The sequence below is a fragment of the Prosopis cineraria genome, unplaced genomic scaffold, assembly GCF_029017545.1.
Source record: "Prosopis cineraria cultivar Desert tree isolate PC_DT_omini unplaced genomic scaffold, ASM2901754v1 PC853, whole genome shotgun sequence".
Classification (NCBI taxonomy): domain Eukaryota; kingdom Viridiplantae; phylum Streptophyta; class Magnoliopsida; order Fabales; family Fabaceae; genus Prosopis; species Prosopis cineraria.
In genome coordinates, this window is record NW_026556178.1 from 1 (window position 1) to 16,414 (window position 16,414).

A 16,414-nucleotide genomic window follows, 5' to 3' on the forward strand; every position below is an offset into this window, starting at 1 on the left:
GCATTGCTCTTTAATCATGGTTATGATACAACTTCCAAATAATGAGAAAGAAGGATAGCAATCTCTAGTTAGTTACCTATTCCACTGGGCCCGCAGTGTAGGTCCTAGTGTCAAACATTCATACTTTTCTCGCTTCAATGGCAGTAGGGATCAATATTGGGGTTGGTGGAGATTCCTTCTTCTATGTATAATTGAATAGCCATTTCTATTTTAATTGTTCAAAAGATCAGTCCGCTAAAGGACCAGAAACACAAAAAAGTAAGACATTTACAATCAATGACTGACCAATTTGAAAGCTCTCTAATTCACAAACAAAATGAAACCGTTTCTAATGCCTGTTTTTCTTTCATTCTGATCAAATGAGGTCTTGAAAAAATAGAACTGCCGGTTTATATTAACCGAGGGAATTATCTTACAGGGTCCCAACGACGAGCCTAGCTTCTGTACCGTTCTTTATTTAAGTTTACGTTGGTTTTTTGCGTTGATGGAGGAGTAGGGAAGACAATAAAGTATTGTATGGATATAGGAAACTCGCAATATAGGCCACAGGCTGGGCATGCTTGTTTTGTTGAGGACCGACCGATAAAGTTAAATCATAACGAATCCTAGTGGAAGGGAACAAGACAAAGTGAAGATATGGACGTAGATGGATGCAAAGTTTGACAGGGTCAACGTCAGTGAGACTTGTTAGATATTCTTAGTTGTTTGAAAAAGATTGATATTGATAACAGCCATATATATACTGATAAAGATATAATTATTTAGATTAAAAAAACTCTAAAATTTTAAAAAATAAAACACAATGCAAGGGATTATATTGATAAAAAATTAAACTAATTTAAAAATTAATTTATTTTAATTTAACTACATACACACACTAGATTATCCATATATCTTACACATTAAATTATTTTTGAGAGTCAATTTGTATTTTAAAATTTAAAATTTTAAAAAGGACCAAATTAATAAAAAATAAATTTAAAATACTAAATTGATAAAAAATAAATTTAAAGGACCAAATCAATAATTACACAAAACTTAAAAGGATTAAAAGTTTTATTATCCCATTTAAGAAGTTTTGAAAATACAAAACTCAATATAATAGTGGAAAGTAAAAAAAATGAAAACTGTGATTATGGTTGGCAAAACTTATTATAACCTACTTGTGGATAGATGGATTTGGATAAAGTACTTAACGAGTGTTTTATGAAGCATGATAATAATAATTTAATTTATTAATGACTATGAGATATTTTTTTAATATAATAATACTCAAAATATCAAGTTTCAAATTTTCAGAGACGATGAAAAATGTTTTGATCATGATGATTATTTTAAATTTTTTCAGAAAAATATATTTTTACATTTTTTTGCATTAATGAAATTCAACAACTATAATTAAGTTTAACTAAAAAGTGATTATAATTAAGATGTTCATTGAGTAAATGGATTGAAGTCACAAAATCAAATTTCTAAAATCTAACATTATAATTAAGAAATTCATTAAATGAATAGATTAAAATCAGTCACCAAATCCAAATTTCCTGTTGACAGTTCTTCATCTTCAGACACCAAAAACAAAGGCTATACCTCATTGAATATGTGGCAATATGCTGTTTTCATTTTTTGTAAAATGTTTTTGAATTGGATTGCAGCCATTTTTCCATTATCCAATCTTTTATGTTAGGCAGTATTTTGTACCGCATCTTTTCTAATAATCATTAATCAAGTTCATCACCCTTTACTTTTATGCTTCGGATGCTCCTTGCTTGACACCTTTCCTTTTTTCCTTTTACTTTTTTTTCACTCGTGACGGGATTTATTTATTTTTAATATTTAAACCCTCTAAAATGATGGGCCCCTAACTATTGGGTCGAGTTTGTGTCACAATTATGGGCCGCGTACTTAAGAAAAGCAAATCAAATATTTCAATTGTTCGTGCATTTAGGACTGCGTACAAATCATGAAAAAAGAATCCAATTTTATTATACAAACACTGATTTATCTAAGATTTATTTTTTTTCTGTTATCAATCAATGTATCGATATTTAATATAAATGGTTAGGAAAAAAAATTAAGATCACAATCAAGATAAAATAAAATAAAGTAAAATATGTATATCACTGTGAGATCGCCTCTTGCAAAATTCTTTCTTTCCTTTTTTTTTTTTTCCTTTTTAACAGAATCAAGTTATACAAAATCACTTATATCATTGAAAGGTTTATTTTTATTAAATTCAGTCTTATATAATATTTTTTTATGAGCCTAAACCATATGTAAGCTTAAATCCCCTGTGCCTTGACGAAATTTTCAAGAGTATCTTGGTGGTTGGCTCTTGGTTCAGATAACCATTAAGTTAAATAATTATATTATATATACATATATTTTGGATAGAGCCGGTAATTCAGATTAAGCCCGACGGGCTAGCCCGAATTGGCCCAAAAAAATTTAAGGCTGGGCTTAAAAAAATATTTTTTATGTTCGGGCCTATTCGGGCCAAGCTCGATCGGGTTCGGGCTTGCCCGAATACATAAATAAAAAAATTATATTTTTTAAAAATATATAAAATATATAAATATTAATTAATTCTTTAAATTTTAGATCATTTTATATTAAAAATCATATATTTGAGTCCTAGACATCATTTAAGTATTAAAAAAATATATTTTATATTTTTTATAAAATAAAATAATTAATTTCAAAGTAAAAAAATAATTAAAAATAATTTTAAAAATTAAATTCGGGTATTTCGGGCCGTTCGAAGTTCAAAGGAATTCAGGCCGGGCTTAACTATTCGGGCTTTTCAAAGATATGGGCCTATTCGGACCCGCCTGAATAGGCCGGCAGGCCCCGGCCTGCTGAATTTTTCGGCTTTAATTTTGGACCTGAATTGTTTGTGTGCATGAGGATTTGATTCATTAATAAAAACAAATGGGTCATTATAGATGATAATGATGATGATACGAATATATGATGATGCATCAATGTGTGTGTGCCGTGAGAAGGCCTCCCGCCTCCTGAGTCATCTTCTGAGAAGCCGAACTGAACTCTCTTGTTGCTATTGTGAGATATGTTTCAGACTTATCGGGGCATACTTGATTTTTGTTTTGAAAAATTGTTTCATATTTTTAAAAAATAAAAAAATTTAAAAATTATTTAAATAAGTGTTTTATTAAATTATTTTTAAAGCTCTTCTTTTTTATTTTTAAAAATAAACAAAGAAAATATCTTAAAGTTGTTTTTATTTTATTTTTTTATTTTCAAAACATAGTTTACTTAAAAAATTTCTATCATAAAACAATATCATTAATTGCTTGTAACTATCATTATCAGTATACTTTTAAATTATAAAATTTTTTTAAATTAATGAAATATATTTTCAATTTTTTGTTTTGAAAAATAATTCTAAAAATTATATTGCAAAATAAGTTTTAAAAATAAAAATGATGTCAGAAACCAAATAAGCTCTTAGTTTCCCTGGCTCCTGTATTATTTGTTACACGACTTGTGTCGTTCTTGTTTTATTATGAGCCATGATGCGGGTGCATGCATTATTTATTCTTTACACTAATTTTCGTTATGCTTATAGTAATAGTTAATTTTTAAATTCACTAAACAATCATAATAAGTCATCCACCACATGCAAATCATAAAAAAAAATCATGCATTAAATGAGTCCGACCTACCTATCTATTATGATAAAAATAGCAACTTATTAATAAAGATATTGCTTGATCAATTTATTTATTGGAATTATTAATTAACATGCCCAAATATTTATATTTCATTCTATTATTTTCATATTTTTAATTGATTTTAATATTGATTTATAAATTTTAAAACATTGAGTGTATCTTTTTTGAATCCGCGTACTAAAATAATCCTGCATCGTATTCGCAGGGTGCAATACACTTGCCTTTTATATCATAACTATAATTCTTTCCCCCTGAAAAAGTACATTAAAGTATTAAGGCCTAAACGATACAGTTCATGAAGTTCCGTTCTCTCTAAAATGATGTCAGAAACTCAATAAGCTCTAAAAGGAGGGAAGGATCCCTCATCATTCTTCAACTCCTAAAAGAGGGTAAGAGGGTAATCAAAGATACAAATTTTTTTTATTTATCAAAAGTGTAAGAAAATTTAGGTAAAAGATCAGCTAATACATTCTTTTCTCTCGAAAATGATGAGAGAACTCTTAACTCCCAATCTCTATGGATCAACATCCCTCTGTTATCAATAATATCAATGATGTCTTTGAAACAACGTTTTTCATTGCATCCTCTGGTAACCATCTATATCATACACATTCATGCCAATGATTCATAACCAAATTTGACAATTGACAATAACGTGTAACTGGAAACCAGTAAATCATGAAAAACGTAAGCAATTTGCAAAAACAAAAAATAAAGATTGCAATTAATTCAAAGTTATTAAAATAAGGAATTTTCTTATTTGGATTCATCACGTGAAGTTTAAATAACACTATTCCTCCTCGTACCGTCCACGTTGCGTCGCGCCCGCGGTTTCTTGGACGTTCTTTAAAACTGCTTTTTATAACGGTCACACTTTTGGAACCCAGGATACCGAAAATCCTTGACAGTAAACAACATAGTTCTCTGTTCCGATTGCAGCAAAACAACAATCAGGTACAAAGTTTGAATTTTTTGAGGCAGAAGTTCATTTTCTATTGTGAATTTGTGTGAAATCTTTCTGTTTTGGCTTCAGGGGTTTCTGGGAACCCGTTCTATACTCTGTTCGCAGTTCTTGCCTCACAGCTGCTTTTTTTTTTTTTTAAGCCTTTTATTCTCTCGGCTTGCCTTAATTCGAAGAGGTCACCAAAACTTGACTTATCAAATTATTTATATTGTATTTGTCAATTCTTGCGGGGGGGAATTACGTGGAACAATACGAGTAAACGGACTCGACAATTATATAGCTTTCTTCTTTATATTCTACTTAGCTAATTTGTTTCTAGGTTTTATCTGTCAGAACAAGATGTTAGCTGGAACCACCTTGACGAAATTTTCAAGAGTCATCTTGTTGGTTGGCTTTGGATTCAGACAAACTGTATCACAAGTATTGTAATGCATGCGCAAATAGGATTTTTCATTGAAAAGAACGGGTCATTATTGATGGCGATGCATATGAAGAATAGCATGATACAATAAAATCATATTAATGACAGAAAATATACCTGAAAAAAAGTGAGGGGTCCATGCTGTTGAAGAGAAGTGGCAACTCACTTGGACCAAAAAAATCCTCAATAACTGCTTTTAAAGACATGAAAATAGAGGGTTTGGTTTGGGTGCTTATTTCTAGTTGACATTAAAATTGGATTAAATAGGATTATTGACTTCAAATTTGGTTGTGGGTTGAAACATCTTCGGAAATAACTTGAATTCTACATGATTTATTCAATTAGACCAAACTTATTTTAATAAAGTGTAAAAATTACTATTTAATATCAATGATTGTGTTTGTGATTAAATTTGACTATTGATAAATGCTAATCCATACATAATAATAAAATAATTCTTACATAGCGTGTATGTGTATCTGTCATGCTGATTGGCTTTTGATTCAGACAAACAATATGATACTTCACTCTCTTGAAAGATAGGGAAGAACTATGTGCATGCGAATATTATTTTTTCAATGGTACAGATGGATCCTTATTAATCGTGATGTACAAGCAAATTGTGAAAAGGTCTCTCAAGTCATCTTTGCTGGGTCTGCATTTAAAGCCTAACCTTGTTCTGCCGGTTGCTCTGAATTCTGACAATAATCTTTCTTCTTGCCACCTCTATCCCCTCTCATATTTTTTTCCCTTTTAAAGACTCGTAAGTTTCCTCAGCTCCATGTGTGTGTGAGATGCCGGTGGAATTTTAATGCATGCTTTTCACATGCACACGGCGTGCCCTTAACACAAAAGATCAGAATATAAGAATGGCGTTCACAGAACTCAAGATCTGATTGTTTAGTACTCTTCTATGGCTGTAAAAGTTAATAACTTGGGAGGACTTTTGGGTATCTCCTTTGGTTAATTCTTTTTCTTAACACGATGATGTTTAAAATTTGCCTTCATTTTGTCTGCTCTCTTATCGATGAGAGAAAATAGACAATAGTTTTTTCCCCAGGTCCTTTCACCCCATTCTATATCTCTATATCCAATTGGTAACCGATATGATTCTAGATGTGAATATTAATTTCTTTTCTGTTTTGTCGAATGTAATTTATTTTTCTTTTCCTATTGGAATCAACTTTAGAATTTGCAATTAGCACGTATTTGTGAAGACTTGACCTTTTGTATATATGTATCTTGCGTATCAGTGGTTGGATGGAACATCCACCGCAAATTGCATTTTGTTCTACCACGCATTCTTCTCACTTTCAAACTTCTATCTTATTGGGTTGATGATATGCTCATAAAATTTTAGACGCAGGTGAAGTGCAAATGGGGAATCTTTTCTGTTGTGTACAAGTTGGACAATCCACAGTGGCTATAAAAGAACGATTTGGGAGGTTTGAAGATGTACTTGAGCCAGGTTGCCATTGCATGCCGTGGATTCTTGGAAGTCAAGTTTCTGGCCATCTCTCTCTTAGGCTACAGCAACTGGATATCCGATGTGAGACCAAGACAAAGGTTTGTTATTCTCTGACTTCCGTTATAATTAGATCATCCCATGCCTATAAACGACCAACATCACATCCTTTTATTTATTGAAGAAAATAAAACAAAAAAAAAAATTGGATGAAATCCTTGAGCTCAATCTTTGAATTTCACCTCCACTGTCAAATTAGTGCTTATTACGATGCATGAATTTTTTTTAGTGATATACAGTTGATTGGTGTTTGTGGTCATTTGCTTTCAGGATAATGTATTTGTTAATGTTGTTGCTTCTGTCCAATACCGCGCTCTGGCTGACAAGGCCTTTGATGCATATTACAAACTAAGCAATACAAGGTCCCAAATCCAGGCCTATGTTTTTGATGGTATAAACCAGAACATTCCTTGATGTTGCAAATGCTAACTAAGCCAATTTGCTATTTATCAGCTGAGATGAAACTGCCTTTCTCATTGCAGTAATCAGAGCAAGTGTTCCAAAGCTAGATTTGGATGATGCTTTTGAGCAGAAAAATGAAATTGCAAAAGCTGTGGAGGAAGAACTTGAAAAGGTAAATTTTTATGATACTCATTAATATTGTGAACTTTGAAGTTGTTTGACTTGATTCTGATTTTTTATTTTTTCAACAGGCTATGTCAGCTTATGGCTATGAAATTGTTCAAACACTAATTGTTGATATAGAGCCAGATGAGCATGTCAAGCGGGCTATGAATGAAATCAATGCTGGTATATTATATGTGCATTATGTCACTCTTACATGTTATTTTCATTCATTCTCCACGGCCTATCAGGTCTTTATTACACGCATGAATTAATGAAAACCTATTGAAGACTCTCTCTCCAGTGTTAGATCCTCAATCTGATATGTTGCTTGATATTGTTGGTGTCTTATTGCCTTGTTTTAGCTGGCAGAATTGGTGAAATTTTTATTTTTTATTTTTTTGCTTTTGATCATCTCCTAATAATTTCTTTTTATCTCAGCTGCGAGATTGAGGGTGGCAGCTAATGAGAAGGCAGAGGCAGAGAAGATTGTGCAAATTAAGCGAGCTGAGGGTGAGGCAGAGTCCAAGTATCTCTCTGGACTGGGTATTGCTAGGCAACGTCAAGCAATTGTGGATGGCTTAAGAGACAGTGTGCTTGGATTCTCAGTAAATGTACCTGGAACCACTGCTAAAGATGTGATGGACATGGTGCTTGTGACTCAGTATTTTGATACCATGAAAGAAATTGGTGCTGCCTCCAAGTCTTCTGCTGTGTTCATTCCCCATGGACCTGGTGCTGTTCGCGATGTTGCCACTCAAATTCGGGATGGACTTCTTCAGGCTTCTCATCAGTAGCTTCTGTGTCACCAAGCTCTTTTGTCTGGTTTGTACAGCAATATGGATGATATTGTATTGACCATTAGCGTGGTGGGTATCTGTGAACTATGCTTTCTGATCTTGTTATGTGGCAGCATTAAGTGTTACTGTAGATATGAGTTCTCTAGATTTGTAGACCATGCCCCTTTTAAATATTCTGCTTGGGATACTCAAACTATCAATTCCCCCTACAGATTACTTGTTTTCTATGGTGTAAAAGGCGCTTTCAAGGAAATTTCTTTTGTTTTGTTTACCTCTGGATGTTACATCATGCTAAATCATGTTACATGGCTCACAGTTGCCAGCATGGTAAATGATAGGATGAGAAATTGTTGCTGTTGTTTTCTGATGATTTCTGTTTGATGAAACTGATCTCAAAAATATTTGGTACTATCATTGTGTTTATTCATAAGAGTTGTCAAGAACTCTTTCCTAGGTCCTCAACCCTTCAGAGAAACACTCAGCATGGCATGTATGGCATCTCATACTGTTCTACAATATTGATTAAAATGGATAGTAATAAAAAATGATAACTTCCATCATGCGTGCAAGATAATATAATGGCTTTTCTCCTTGAGATTGACTAGGGTGCTAGAGCCAGGGAGAGTCCAATCTTAGGAAGTTTACTTGTGGCCCTAAAATCAATTTCTCCAGCCATGGATATACAAATTCTCTGCCAGAACTGTTGCTGAATTAGCGCACCCGCCTTGCCGTAAGTGTCAAGTCGAGCCTTCACCATTGTGCAAGGTAACAATGCGTGCTGAGCACCAATTGTCACACCAGTTTCATTCAGTGAGATCCTATGCTTCACCTCTGCTGCTATGGCTGTCTTAGTCAGAGGGTTCACTTCATGATAAAATGATGCTTTCACTGTGTCAAACCTGTCATGCCTGCATCAAACCAAACTTCAGAATCTCATGATAGTTTCACAAAGATCCAGCTAAAACTAATCATGCGCAGTTTAAGTGGACATTTTGAACTTGTGTGTGGGGCTATATGTTTTGAAGCTCACATGGTCATAGAAGCAACAAGGAACGCGGTGTTGAAGCTGAAACCAACATTCATTTTCCTGAATTCCCTTGTCGAGATGTCGTAAGCAAGTTTGGTCCCCAAAGATAGAATATCTGTTCCTATAAGACCAGAGAAGTTGACAACAGGGTCATATCCTCTTTCAAGGTTTCCTATTAATCCAATGCACCCAGTAATCCCAGTGTAGTTACTCAGGTATTGCAGTTCCACCTGTGATCATCAAAATTCAAATGAACTAAGAAATAAGGATGACCATGAAGATTGAGTCATCTTCAAAGATTATATCAACGAGTTTAAATTCTAAAGCAAATATGATATCTAGAACATAAGAAGAAAGCCTTTTAAGTTCAAAGGTAATTTTACATGAAAGTGCATAAATAATTTTTGACTAAAGTATACATTTAGTCTTTTAACTGTACTTTTAGTGTATTAATTTTATAAAGTGTCTTTTTAATTTTTTAACCCCAACACTGTTAGTTTTATCTCAATAAATTTTTACATTGAACTTTCAAATATTAACAAAACTTTTTCAGATATTGACATATTTAGTTTAATTTTTTTAAAATAATAATAATAAATATAAAAAATAGTTATTTGAAGGTAATGATATTAGGGTTAAAGGATTAAAAAGATACTTAACAAAATTAAATTTTTATATAAAGTTAGAGGACTAAAATTATACTTTAACCATAATTTTATTATATCTTGCAAGTTAGAAAAATTTTACCTTTCCGGAATCAGGTAGCGTAAAATTGAAAAGACTTCTTAGTCCAGGAACAATTTCTTCTACTGTTATAGTTGCAACAAAAAAGACACTATGGTCAGCTGTTAAAATTCCACGGCTATTATTTCCATTTTCAGGTATAATATTTAGGACCAAGGCTGTTATTTCTCATAACTTTTTTTTTTGCTAACAGATTTTTTTTCAAGCTATGAGGTAGGGAGCAAAAAAAAAAAAAAAAAGGAGCTGATATTTCAATTACCTTGACAGGAAAGATCTAGATTCCAGTCCATGAATTGGTAGTGAAAGTGAATTGGTGGCTGGTGAGCATAGTCCTTGTGAAGAACATCTTGAAATTACACGTGTTAGAATGTTAAAGACAATGAAACTTCAAGATCACTAACTATATCAGGTTCAGTGGAAAAAAAAATCAACAAGGCAAAGAATCTGAAAGAAAAGAAGATCATCCTCAAACCTTTGGCCCTTTTCCCAATATCAAAATATAAGCCCGGACACTTGCTCATTTCGCTAAGAACACTGCATAGAAATCAATATTCTATTCTGAGATGCGCCTGGTTTGATTTGGTAGGCTCGAGAATTTATTGGAAAATGATGGAAGGAAATGACGAAATTTCCTCTCGTGCAAACAGACATTTAATTGAACAGTGTCCAATCTCCAAACGAAATTTCCAACGAACCCGTTGGGGGTACTGTTTATGTGAGTCAAGACGGTAGCGCATAGAGAAAGAGTAAGACTTAAGCTAGGCGGTCTCAGTGCTGAAGTTGGTATAGTTAGCTTAGAGTAATTTGGCCTGTAAATCTCGGTCCTATGCAAATTATTGTTGACAATCATCCTTGCTTTGCTCTTAAGCTGATTTCAGAATTATGGTACACATTTGGAAGCATTTAATCTCCTATTCTTATCACTGTTTAACAAGTCTTTACAAATCAAAATTAACAAAACTAAGATCAAACCCTACAAACACATACCGAACACCAAGTCTTTCAATCTGAAGATGCATTACACATATTAGAAGGTACATTTGCGAACTCCAGAATTTTGCTACAAATTTTGCATCTCATGCTTCTTCACAACAACTTCTTCGTGTTCATGTTCATCTATTTCTTCAGTCTCCATATAGATTGCCATGGATTTGGATTTTGTTCCCTCTGGAAAGCGTAGACCTAGATAATTTAAGGGAAGTATAATTGCTGTGACACAATTTTCTCCCTAACAAGGCGATTAACTGAAAACTGACAATGGCGGAAGGTATAAAATTCTCTTCTCAGAAACGGAGCTTTAAGGAAACTTGACAATCTGCCAAGAACAGCGTCACAAGAAGGTACTATTTTTGGCTACATTTTGGAGCACTGGAAATCTTCACTCCCACGCGTTCTAGTCAACATGGATAATATTCTTTACCAATTTCTTTTTTAAAGCTCAGATGATATTCTCACACAGTCAATTTACTCTCATTTAAGAGTAAGTTACAAATAACTTTGTAGTTTGTTAAAAAAAAAAAAGATTTTTAAATTTCATTTAAGGTTACATATGCGTCTGTTATTGACTAAAATAGTTTTATTTAATTTAAATATATTTTTTTAATTAATATCAATAAATATAATATATGTTTATATTTTTAAGATAAATAAAGTATCATTTTGTATATATATGAAAAATTATGCTACGTTGTTACAGCCAAAAAGATCCATATAATATAATCTAATGATTACAATCGTGAAAGGAGCATACCCATAAGGCTATAATTTAAGCTGTATGCTATAAAAATAAAAAGTATACGGTTTCAAGTAAGGGAAGCAAATAAGTCGGTCGTCTGTACAATTGACTACGAAGAGTATTGCCCATCATATGGACAAGCCACTCCGTTTTGTGCCGCATTAGTTGAAAAGTCACAGCATATAATGAAACATACGAGCATCTTTTTTCCTGGAAGTGAGAATGGGTATAAATTTTTTTTATTCATATTTTTTTCCTGAAATTTGTAAGAATAAAATAGGAGGATTCTACTTTTTAATTACAAGATCATAATATTGTAGAGGAGAAATTAATAATTAAATTTCTGATCTGGTTTATGTATTTTTAGTCACAAAGTCATAATACGTACTATAGGCTTGCTGGTAGTTTTATAGAGAAGCCATTTTCTGGTTTGGATCCATGAATGGCCTCTGTACTGGTCTTGTATAGGTTGATTTATGTAATACAAATTAGGTTGACGACACAGAAAGAAAAAAGGGGGGGGGGGCTATGAAATTGTTTCATGGTTTTGAATTTCACCATAGACAATTTCTACTCTTGGCCACTGATCTGTGATTATCCTGCGTGTGATCATAAATTCATCAATGATTTGGCCATAATATGATCACTGAATGCCAATATGGGAGGAATGTATGAACGAAGATGAAGGGTCATTTCTGTTCATGGTGCACCAGAATATGGCTCTGCTAAACTGCGTCAATAATAAATTTAGTCAGATGTATGCCTAAAAGATGATGAGGCCTGAATATATGCTTGGCTTGAATTTGTGATGCAATTCAATGTAGTGGATTTACACCTTCATAGTCATCAATCCTAAATCATTAATTAATGGTCCTTAATCTTCTTTCTTTCTTTGCTTGCCCCTGTACATGTGCATGTGTGACCCGTTATCTAATTTGCATTCAAGAAAAAGAGTTCTCCATTTGAGCAAGCCAAACTTCCAAGTTGAGAGATGTCTTTCTCTACCCTGCCAGTGTGGGCAATATTGATATTACCAAAACAAAATCTAATTTAAGATGAAGCAAACATAATTACTGACCAGTCTAGCATCAACATGACCAATAGAGAAATGTGCTTTGCAATGCCTTGGATTTGTATATTTAACACGAGTGCGCTTCTATTTGGTCCATCCATGAGCATAGTACATGTAAAGGTCATAATAAAGAATTCAAGGTATTATTAAAATATTAGAACCGCAGTTCACCAATAGAACAAAACATCAAGATCACAAGCAGATTGAACTTAAAACAACCTATAAAAACAGTACAGAAGCTCCTAAAGCAAATTTTTTATGTCAAAAAGATATCCAAGAGGCATATACTTTCCCAAACATGATGACAAGAAATTCTCCACGCCATCAAAGAGCCAAGACCTTGTCTTTTATTTCAAGTCTTGAATGGTGATCGTCAAGCAATGTAGTTGATTACAGAAAAAAAAAAGAACACGATGACAACTAGCTTACTTTCCTTCAAAGTTTCATCCCCTACTTCAGTGTCCATACAATGTTATTATTGCAAAATGCCAAATATTTGCTTTGTTGTCTCACCCTTGCTCCCACCATCTATCCCAATATTTAAATTCTGATGTCTGAAAAATTGTCCCAAAAAGCAAATAAAACAAGAAAAAGAAAAAAGACCTACAATAGTGTGAATCAATCTACATCAATTGATCAGACAAGCTTGGCAGTCTCCTGAAAAAGTTCAAGGAAGCGGAAGGCATTGGGTCCCTAAACATGGGATGTCGCAGGTAGTAGAATCCTAAAGCCACAGCCACCATTTTTGGCGGCACCGCATACATTATCACTGTAATGGCCATGCACACTACAATGAATTGCTTTGTGGCCCTTGGATCCCTCCAACTCACCAAGGCTTGCAGCCTCTCTCCTTGTGCTGCAAAATGGCCTAACACTGTTTGGACCCGAGCAGCCAGCATGCGTAACCTGTCATATCGGACTCGAATTATATCAGGTGGCCTTGAACTAGGCATTGTGTCAAATTCCTCATCTAACTCATCCGGGTCAACAGTTTCAGCTTGTGACAATCGGGTATCCATTCCAGCTGGTATCTTAGGTCTGAACCGATAATACCATATGCCAATCAAAACCACGTATAAGAACCCAGTAGGGACAATCAAATCCGGATACCAAACAAGTACCAAATACAAAACATGGACCAGAACAGTCGTCATTGGGTTCCTCCACCTTTTGATATCGTCCAACCATTTCGCCAACCCGATGGCCCATGCCAGAACCGCCACGATCCGACACCAATTGACCTTGCTCTTCCTCATGCTCCAAGTGTGTGAGTCTGTGTCCAACATATACCGAACCACCTCATGCCCCAATGGTGGCTCAGCCTTAGAGAGCCACTGAGCCACCATCTTTGTGGCGGCTCCACGTAATGCTTCCTGTTGAACCAAACCAAGTGGACGAAGATAATGCATTCTAGGAAATAATGGCTGCCCATAAAGTGCACAAGTATCAGGCAATAAAGAAGGGCAGGCAAAACGAACTGCTAGTTCAATCTCACCAATTTTCTTCAACCCATATCTAGATAACACCAACAAAGGATATGAATTTGTATACACCTTATTACTCTCCAGAGTAGATACTCGGATTCGCACTTTCCCAATGCGACTATCAGGTTTATCTTCTGACGCATCCACAAACATTCGCCAATTGTCAAACACACCGATAGTCAAGACTGTACAAGGGTCATACACTTGCCATGTGTACTGCTCGTTCCAACGTGGATCAAAGCTGTCTATAATGGTTCGAGTGCGAACCCATTTCTTCCCATACTTGGCCACACAGTAAGCATCAGTGGATCCCTTTCCTCCTGGTCTGGGTTTCATGGGAATGAGATCGCGAGCCCCTAAGATGCCTAGTTCAAGAATTCCAATGGCCGGCTTCCATAGCTGCTTTGCCGTTGCTCGAAAGTCACTGCATATATGTGCCGCTTCATCCAGCACGTGATAGCCACCTTCTAAGCATAGTCTCAGGTGGACACGTCCACTGTAGGGGCCAACCCCTGTGAAACCTTCTAGGGGAAACCATTTTGATGTTACATGGCGCTCGTCGATTCGTTGCTCAATGGAGGTCAGTGGGATTACGATGTGTCCCAGTGTTACGGCTTCTTTGGTCGTACGATCTTCTACGAGCAAAATCATGGGATCTTCTTCCAAAGGCTCACCGGCCACAAAAAGCAGGTCTTCATTCCAATGGATGGATAGGCTATGGTTATTCATGCATCCTCGCCTTGTTCGTTGGCTTTGAAATCCTAATTGTACTTTTATTCGAATCTCCGGCGCCGTTAATGGGGGGAGATTTGGAGGGATGTTAAGGTCTTGAGCTTCAATGATGTTCACACGTAAGTACCAAAGCTTTGGTGACTGGTATACTTTAGAGCGTGTGTATGCCACGTCGGGAACGTCGGAGCTCCATGCCTCCGGGAATGCATCATCTGCTTGTGTACCAATCCAGACAGAAAGTTGAATATCACCAAAAACTTTACCTGAATTTTGTTCAATGGCACCACCTTCGAGGCGATACCATTGCGGGGCCAAGGGACTATCAGGAGGGTCTCGTACAGGCACGTCAGAGAGATCAAAGCAAACACCACCCAAAAATTGCTCGTTTGGAGAATCCCAAACCGAGATCTCTAGTGTCACGCTTGGTGTGTCAGCCTTGTGTCCGAGGGCGAAAACTTGGTTCCACTCTGGAGAGTCATTGGGCTCATTTGAACGGTATCGTGCAGGCTTTGATCGGAGCAAGGGGCCCGAAGACCCTCGAATCTTCACGTAGGGACTCTCATTTGGTGCCAACCCACGAGCCTTGACTATTCGGACAAATAGGTATTGCATCGGTTCCACCAACTCAAAGGGGTGAACCCTCTCAGAATCGACATTGGTGGACTTTTTGGATATCACTTTCGGAGAGTAATCCCCATAGGGCCTCTTCAAAATCGTAACTCTCTCCACTCCCGGTATTCCTCCTGATTGCATTCTTCGGGCCTCTGGAGGTGGTATTTCAGATATAGGTGGTGGCGGTCCTGCCATATCTGGCATTGGTTGGTCCGGCGGTACATGGACCACCGGCGGTGGTGATTCTTCAACAATCACAACGTGCGGTGAATGAGGGACTTCAGGCACGCAATGTTCCTGCGTGCCTGGAACCTCAAACACTCTTCCCTCCTCTACGACTGCTACGGCCGGAGATTTCGTCCTCTCATGCTCTGCAACTTGCTGCTGTGGCTCCTGCTCTTGCTGCTGAGGGGGACCTTCTTCCTCCATCATCTCATCATAGTAATAAATCTTAAGGCCTATTTCGCCCCTAATCCAACTAAAGACGCTCTTCTTCTCCAACGTATAGTACACCAGACCTTCATCCCCTCTCCTGGAGAATTGAGTACCGTTGAGCTTAACCCTGCCCAGGAAATGATTTTTCCGGCCACTCCCATTTCCGAACTTCTTGTCGTTGTAGACCTCAATCTCTAGCTCTTCGGATTCCATGTTATCGGGGTCAGATACAATGAACTCAAGATCCTCGTTCCAAACCGGGTTAAGCTCCCTGTACCTGGAACTGGTCCTTTTCCTCTGTCCATCAAAGTCAGCGACAACGTAAGGGCTAGAGCTTCCCTGGCCATCCTTTGGAAGGAGATTGCGTGCATCCACTACTTCGACGATCAGCTTTCTGGCAATCCTCGGAACATGCGGTGGTGGCTGAATCGGCATCGTCATGTTCTCATTTTGTTATCGGCATCGGGTTCTGCTTCCGGTAAGCATGAAAGTGCAGCCAATAACGGTGGCCGTCGAGAGAGCTAAGCAGAGAAAGAGAGAGAGTAAGAGTGAGAATCAGGTTGGTTTTGCTGATTGCTTTCTCTGTGTGCTTTATTATTTTATT

At 36.0% G+C, this 16,414-nt stretch overlaps 3 protein-coding genes across 11 annotated transcripts; 1 reads left to right on the forward strand and 2 right to left on the reverse strand.

The window, feature by feature from the left end:
* The first annotated feature begins 4,512 nt into the window (after nucleotides 1–4,512).
* On the forward strand, nucleotides 4,513–8,240 carry LOC129298577 (hypersensitive-induced reaction 1 protein). Of its 4 annotated transcripts, none has more exons than XM_054936998.1 (6): nucleotides 4,513–4,649; nucleotides 6,441–6,646; nucleotides 6,876–6,996; nucleotides 7,088–7,179; nucleotides 7,259–7,355; nucleotides 7,611–8,240. In XM_054936998.1, the coding sequence occupies exons 2-6, from the start codon at nucleotides 6,458–6,460 to the stop codon at nucleotides 7,964–7,966; spliced, it is 855 nt and encodes a 284-aa protein (XP_054792973.1). In that variant the 5' UTR covers nucleotides 4,513–4,649; nucleotides 6,441–6,457; the 3' UTR covers nucleotides 7,967–8,240. The 4 variants fall into 4 exon arrangements, with proteins under 4 accessions (XP_054792973.1, XP_054792974.1, XP_054792975.1 ...); XM_054936999.1 differs by having other exon boundaries at nucleotides 6,447–6,646; XM_054937000.1 differs by lacking the exon at nucleotides 4,513–4,649 and adding an exon at nucleotides 5,641–5,843.
* A 116-nt stretch (nucleotides 8,241–8,356) lies between these two features.
* Nucleotides 8,357–11,154, reverse strand: LOC129298579 (mitochondrial outer membrane protein porin of 36 kDa-like). The gene is made up of 5 exons (XM_054937001.1): nucleotides 10,213–11,154; nucleotides 10,000–10,086; nucleotides 9,744–9,805; nucleotides 9,000–9,226; nucleotides 8,357–8,877 (listed from the first exon to the last, which is right to left on the reverse strand). Exons 1-5 carry the CDS (start codon nucleotides 10,259–10,261, stop codon nucleotides 8,571–8,573), a joined length of 732 nt encoding a protein of 243 aa, XP_054792976.1. The 5' UTR covers nucleotides 10,262–11,154; the 3' UTR covers nucleotides 8,357–8,570.
* Nucleotides 11,155–11,443: 289 nt separating this feature from the next.
* On the reverse strand, nucleotides 11,444–16,364 carry LOC129298576 (protein QUIRKY-like). Of its 6 annotated transcripts, XR_008590385.1 has the most exons (4): nucleotides 13,155–16,364; nucleotides 12,554–12,631; nucleotides 12,311–12,481; nucleotides 11,444–12,205 (listed from the first exon to the last, which is right to left on the reverse strand). XR_008590385.1 is itself a non-coding variant. In XM_054936996.1 (2 exons), exon 1 carries the CDS (start codon nucleotides 16,249–16,251, stop codon nucleotides 13,171–13,173), a length of 3,081 nt encoding a protein of 1,026 aa, XP_054792971.1. In that variant the 5' UTR covers nucleotides 16,252–16,364; the 3' UTR covers nucleotides 12,193–12,476; nucleotides 13,155–13,170. The 6 variants fall into 6 exon arrangements, 2 of the variants coding, with proteins under 2 accessions (XP_054792971.1, XP_054792970.1); XR_008590388.1 differs by having other exon boundaries at nucleotides 12,193–12,481; nucleotides 12,554–12,628; XR_008590389.1 differs by having other exon boundaries at nucleotides 12,193–12,476.
* Nucleotides 16,365–16,414: the final 50 nt, after the last annotated feature.

Excerpts from the sequence above, each read along its gene's own strand:
- LOC129298577 (XM_054936997.1), top strand. The coding sequence starts at position 5,994 with ATGGCTGTAAAAGTTAATAACTTGGGAGGACTTTTGG. Across the intron at positions 6,031-6,440 it reads TAACTTGGGAGGACTTTTGG|ACGCAGGTGAAGTGCAAATG; the intron begins GTATCTCCTTTG and ends ATAAAATTTTAG. Across the intron at positions 6,997-7,087 it reads CCAGGCCTATGTTTTTGATG|TAATCAGAGCAAGTGTTCCA; the intron begins GTATAAACCAGA and ends TTCTCATTGCAG.
- LOC129298579 (XM_054937001.1), bottom strand. The coding sequence starts at position 10,261 with ATGAGCAAGTGTCCGGGCTTATATTTTGATATTGGGAAAAGGGCCAAA. Across the intron at positions 10,087-10,212 it reads TATTGGGAAAAGGGCCAAAG|ATGTTCTTCACAAGGACTAT; the intron begins GTTTGAGGATGA and ends TGTAATTTCAAG. Across the intron at positions 8,878-8,999 it reads CTTGTTGCTTCTATGACCAT|GCATGACAGGTTTGACACAG; the intron begins GTGAGCTTCAAA and ends GGTTTGATGCAG.
- LOC129298576 (XM_054936996.1), bottom strand. The coding sequence starts at position 16,251 with ATGACGATGCCGATTCAGCCACCACCGCATGTTCCGAGGATTGCCAGA.